Below are 6,627 nucleotides of genomic sequence, written 5' to 3'. Positions count from 1 at the left end.
ATGATTTTTTTATAATTCTTTAAACAGCAGACAACTATTAGCTGTTAATAATAAATGTAAATCAATATCAGAAATACTGTCAGTTCTTACCATTGCTTGTGAAGTGATTGATTCTAAGGTGACCGATAAGGCCCATGGGCCTCTTGTTTCTAATCTTAAATTAATTTTTCAATGTATTTTTATGCACAATATGCGTACCTCAAGTGATTTTGCTTATTATTTTAGATTTATGATCTTTACATTTATTTACTTCTTTTCTTTTGTTTGATATTTATGTATTTTATACATCCGTCAAATGACAGGACATATTATGGTATTCTCGTCTTCCATCCGTCCATCTTCCGTCCGTATGTCCCTCTGTTCGTAAACATTTCAATGTCCCAGCGATTTTGGAATTTATTAAGCCTTAACAGATTTCTTTTAACTTTCATTGCAAGCTTAAGTACAATCAAAGCTAGATTGAGTTTGATTTCCATGATTTTTGATCCACAACTTTTAGAGTTACGGCCCATTAATGTCTGTAACCTTTTCAATGTCGGTGCAATAACTTTGCAAAGTATTACGCAATTACCATTGAAACAAATGCAATATATTATATACAGCATAAATAGTGTAGGTGATAGTCAGACAAAATCACAGGCGTATTTCGTGACCTGAAACAGGCTCTTGTTTTTTTTTGTTTTTTTTTCGTGTGACAAATTAAAATGATTGTTCAATATATGAATATTGTCAGCATTCCATTATACCTTCATAGATCCCTATTAGGATAAACTGAAGGGACAGAGCTTGTTTGTTACACTATCAGAATAATGTAAATCACTCATACTGGTGGAGGAATTACAGTGATTCTAGCATTAAGTTGTATGGTTGCCAATTTATTTGCAGATAAGTCAATACCATTATTACTATTGCAGCCATGGTCTTTTGATGGCGTCGTTAACTTCACCTTGTCAGAATATCCTAATGGGGCAATATTTTTTACATCATGTGAGAAAAAAAAGCATATTTACAAAATTAATAACCAGAAGTAGCAAAATCACAGGGACTTTTCGAAATTATTTTTATTATCTTAATTATCTAGACAAGCCATTGTGGCTACATATAAATATGCAAGTGTTTATGACTTCGTTTTAAATAAAAAAATAGTTGTGGAGTGATGGCTTTTGATAATGGATATATGTATATCTAGTTTTGATATATGCTTGATTTGACAAGGAATGTCAATTTATTGTTGTTAATAAAGTTACTGTTTCAATTTTGTTGTCATTGGTCCGTTTTTCCTTGGCCCGGAACTATTTCTGAAGGCGTCTATTTGCATCAACACTGCATCGTCATGCCGGTAATTACGGGCTTAAAATAGATTTTCTGTTGACCAATTTCATTTGACAGATGGGATTAAATCCCTAATGCGTCATATCGAGCGTAATAGCTTATTGGATAAATATTTATAGCAACCTATATTGAACTTGGGGAAACCCGTTCGTCCGCCATGGTGTTTCACGTTGTAATAGCAGCAAGCTGCAAGATGAACTCGAGTAATTTTACGGATGTTTCCTTTGATTGCTTTTCATTATAACTACAGGAGCATGCATAAAACATCCTTGTGTCGTTGTCACGAAATGTAATAGATGTAGCAACAACCATTTGTACCTTAACTTTAATAAAAACATGCCAAATGTCGTATCTTTCTAATGGGAAGCCTGTTACGACGGAGATGTGAAGGGGACGTAACTCTTGGCGAACGACTACTATGTTCTGATATGAAAAAACAGTTAAACACTGACGTTGGATATTTACATTCACAGTCCATATTATGTTTTCGACCGCAAACTTAGTTTGCTAAATTCGGGGATGGAGAATCTATTTCAGCAATTTTTTTATGTATATAAACCAAGGGGAAAAAAATAGAATTCTGAAAAATGGCGGCGTCCAGTGCTGGCTACCGCGAGGTGAGTGCAAATATTTGATAATATGAGATTAGAAATGAGAGAAAAAAACTCTTTTCTATATGGGTTTGTAGGATCACAAAATGTGGTAAAAACCCTCGGCAAGCCTCGGGTTTTACCATATTTTGTGACCCCTCGGGTGGAATATCCCTATCCTACATACCCATACAGAAAAGAGTCTTATAATCTTTGATTTGCTTTCTTTAGTTATGTTCTTTAAATATTTATCAGACTCAAAATCTATATTAAATTGAACATTTTTTTAAAAATACTTACAATATGAAGAATATGGATCTCAAAATCAAATGACGTCACAATATCTCGATAACAATTAAGATGACGCCAAAAATCTCGCGCCATCTCGCGAACAATTATGCATGGTTACAGCATCACGACGATTCAGACTGAAGGCTGCTTTTTATAATATCTCATGAAAACAGATGTCACCTACAAATACCGACGAAATGGACTTGGGAAAACTGCTACAAAAATGCCGAGAGTACGTACTGAAATATATATATACTGGTTTCATTTTCAAGTTAAAACTTCAAGTAAAATTCGTGTATCTTTATATGTGACTATCGTATCAATAGCAATTCAACGCATCGATTTGTTATGATTATTAGGTGAATAAAAACCAATCAAACAACCAAAAATTGTTTTTATATCCGTTCCAAATGATATTTTCATGACTGTTGTGTATGTTTTAACTGTAATTTATTATTTAGTTTGGAGAAGTACCAGAGCTACTGTCATTCGCTTTGTGAATACGTGAGCAACCCAGGCACTACCATCAAAATGAGTTCTGTCCCCTTTTACATCCTCGAGAAATTCGCGTACGACCAGAAGAAATTAGCAAACATCGGTAAGTGTGTTAGATTGTACTGTTTACACAAGACTAAAGATTCTGACATTCCGATTTAAGTCATTTCATTTTAAAGTATTAGAAAACCTGTGGCCGAATCACTTGGTAAATCGAACAATTCACAACCCATCTCAAAATTTTCAATCTGAATCGGGGAAAATTAATAACAAAGAAAAAACAGATAATGAAATAAACGTTTAAAATATCAATTGAACAGTTTAATGATATGAACATACCATGCATCCGAAACGTCTTATTATCGAGAACTTGCAGGATTCGTCTAGTCATTATATTAGCTTAACCAAGGGGGAAAATCTGTTCGCGCCACTTTCTTTTTATTTTTTAAATCAACTTCTTAAATCATAATATATGAAGGTGATTAACAGCAATATTTTTTCCTACAGAAAACCCAGAATTGACCAAATTTGTTGCCTCCATAGCCAACACAGCGTGTCTCCTGGGAACTTTCCCGTGCCGCTCCAGTGGATTATGGGAAGTGTCCCTGACTAAAGCAACCACAATGTAAGTACCCAACATTGCTAATACAATTCCCTCCATTTACAAACATTTACTTATTTATTTATTTTCTCAAAAATATGCTTAGTGTTTTCAGACTTCAATGTCCGAACTCCTCATATCTTATTTGTTATATATTGTTTGGCTAAAGTTAATCGATATACAACATTGTTATGGTAATGATTTTTCTTGGCCAGATTGAATGACAAGTTGATGTCCAGCTTGGCTCTCAGAAACAAAAAGTTTCAAACTAGAGTTAAACCCACAGAAAAACAGCTTCAGCAAATACGAGCAACTGTTGAAAGTCACGTGACTAGTTCTGTGACGAGTTTGCTTAAGGCAAATGAAGGATTCTACAGGGCCTGCAACAAACGACAAGGGTAGGTAAATATGTCTACTGTACTTACAATCGTGGAACTTTCGCTTTCTTCTTTTTTGTTTTTAGATACTTTCGCCATATAATTCAATAATAAAAATATAATTATGCTTCGCAAAAAATACATGGTGAAAAAAAATCACCTTTTAAAGTATTAAATTTTGAAGGCTGCTAATCTTCCGTCTTTGCAGATTGTGCACAAAACTTGTGTGGGCAAATCTTAACACCCTAGATATCTCAGCCATAGCTGAGGACGTGATCTCACGGGCTTCTAAAACAAATCTTAAAGTAAGTATTTTGACCATTGTAGCCGTTATTTTTGGGAGTCAGATAGTTGAGTCATTGACTCGCGATTTTCCTGTTTGACTCACTCAGATTTTAAGACCTGCTATATCTCTTGGTATTGGGACATCACAATTTTGGAATTGGTGTTCAGAACACTCCTTTAATAAGTCATTGAGCACGATCGCACGCGTGATTGACATTTTACGGGGCCTGATTCGATAAAAGATTTATTTTAAAGTTTACCCTTAACTTTCAGGCTCTAGGAAACGTCTGCCTGAAGAAAGTAACGAATTGTTCTACACCGTTAAAGGAGAGGAAAGCTTGTTTTTCACCAGGTACAACCATTTTAAGTCATGATCTTTAAATGAAAGTGTGGCATGTCCTTTCTTTATTTTCGAAAAATATCTTTTTTACATCTTTATTTCATGATTTTCTTCAAACCTGTTGCAACTTTTTTCAATCAAACACTTTGATCTCATTTTTATAGATGGTTTGTGCTTCTCAAAGAACCGCAGTGGTTTCCGGTTAAAGATTTCAGGGAGAAAAGACGCCTCCAACCCGCTGCCTGGCTTTTTTGATTTGCAATCAGGTGAAATAGATTTCCACGTTCTTTATATCATTATGTACAGCCTACATAACGGTTCTGCTTCTTCTTACGTGTTTATAAAAGATATTCATTTTTTAAATAAAATAGCAATGAAATCATATGTATGTTTAGTGGCACTATATACTTTGAAAGACGTGCCTAATATTTAGGTGTATCTTTGTATCTTCGTTATCAATATTATATCTTTTAGCTATGACTATTAATGCAATTAAAATATAAAATTCGTATAAATATAATTTCCTTTTTTTCCTGACTGTAGATCTGCACGTGAAGTGTAAGATGGGGTTGCTTAATGGTACTGTTGGGTTCGGCTGGACCCGGAAGTCATCCTTTGACAGTGAGAAGACATGGGGCATGTTTGTTCATCCTCCTACATACGGGTACTGACTCTCCTACGTACGGGTACTGGCTGTACAAAACATCAATATTGACTCTACAAAAGAGATGTCTGGATTTTACTGGTAGAGAGGAGAACTTTTTGCTTCCAATCAATTTATCGATGAAAGTCAAGGACATTGTAGCCATTGACTTGTGACTAAATGTTTGTTTCATTCATTCATTCTATTTGTATATTTTCTTTAAATTAAAAGTATTTTGATATTTTTCATTTTACATTTTCTAACTTTGATGTACTATATTTAGAAGCACAGGTTTCTATCGTAATTTTCTGTGTCGTGTAGAAGCGTAATAGAGGGGGAGGGAGGGGGTAGAGAATCGGGGTTGGGGATTTTTTGTATTATCATTTTTATATTAATATAATTCGATATCTTTAAAAACGTGCTACTCCAATAAAATATCTATTCTTGGTGGTTTTGTTTGTTTGTTTTATTTACAGAACATAAAAATCTGTCTCTCATCTACCTCCGATTGTTAAGTATCTCTTCCCTGTACGTAAAGATAACATACTGAATTACATATATATCCTTGGCTCATCAGTTTCGGAACCCTTAAGAATTTTTTTTCGCTAGCCACGCTATGTTGATGAACTGCCACCAAATGAATACATAAATGACTTGAAATGTGTTCATACTGGTCGATTTATTTGAAAACTGATCGGTGAATTACCAGTATAAGTCTAAAAAAATATCCACAGATACGACCTCACGTTACAACAACTTTACTTGCTCCATGCACTGCTTCCGGTTCCGGCTGTCTGTATAACTTACATGTATTATATGTCTAGAGAAAGGTCATTTTTGTAATAAATGAATCGGAATTTAAAATCACCATGTGGACGGAAAAGACATTTGATGAGAATAAATATACAAATACATTTATGGTGCGAAAGTGGTGGATATCTGTGTTTATGTTTGCACATTTTCTAAAGGGTAAAATTCAAGTTTGTATTGTTTGATCCTGTTTTTCTCAAATGAATTCTATTTCTTGATAAACTTCATTTTTACAACACAAACTATTCAAATAAAGTTGATTTTTTATCTCTCGGTCTACAACTCGCCTTTTAAATAGAATCGGAAATGGGTAGCCAAAACGGTGATAATTTATGAATCATTAATAAGTAACAAAAAGTTAAAGCTTGTAGTAACCATGTTAAATATATTATGTACTGATTATTGTAAGGTCATTGCTATGCATTGCATTTGTAAACTTATGTTATGGAGAGCACAGTGATAAGTTGTGATAACTTGCTCCGATCCGTTTGTATATTATCATGCAATAAAATTGATTTAAACTAAAGTATAAAACTTATCGCGATATAACATACCAAGAAATTTTACCTCGATAAAACTTTTATCAATCCTATCGCCAAAAAACTTTTATAATCCCGAAAAGATATACCAATAACGCCTATCGCAAACCAACAAGACATATGAATACATCCTATCTTACAAACCAACAAGACATATAAATACGTCCTGTCCCGACAAACCAACAAGACATATAAATACGTCCTATCCCGACAAACCAACAAGACATATAAATACGTACTATCCCCACAAACCAACAAGACATATAAATACGTACTATCCCGACAAACCAACAAGACATATAAATACGTCCTATCCCGACAAAC

General features: G+C 34.0%; 1 protein-coding gene across 1 annotated transcript; it reads left to right on the top strand.

Moving 5' to 3' along the window:
• The first annotated feature begins 2,386 nt into the window (after positions 1-2,386).
• On the top strand, positions 2,387-4,982 carry LOC132552496 (uncharacterized). Its single transcript, XM_060216675.1, has 8 exons — positions 2,387-2,445; positions 2,675-2,811; positions 3,216-3,333; positions 3,525-3,707; positions 3,895-3,991; positions 4,245-4,323; positions 4,476-4,577; positions 4,855-4,982. The coding sequence occupies exons 1-8, from the start codon at positions 2,387-2,389 to the stop codon at positions 4,980-4,982; spliced, it is 903 nt and encodes a 300-aa protein (XP_060072658.1).
• The last annotated feature ends 1,645 nt before the right edge of the window (positions 4,983-6,627 follow it).

This window comes from Ylistrum balloti, unplaced genomic scaffold (assembly GCF_031769215.1).
Source record: "Ylistrum balloti isolate Yb309-2 unplaced genomic scaffold, AGI_CSIRO_Ybal_v1 Utg370252, whole genome shotgun sequence".
Taxonomy (NCBI): domain Eukaryota; kingdom Metazoa; phylum Mollusca; class Bivalvia; order Pectinida; family Pectinidae; genus Ylistrum; species Ylistrum balloti.
This window is presented reverse-complemented; position numbering and strand designations above follow the sequence as displayed.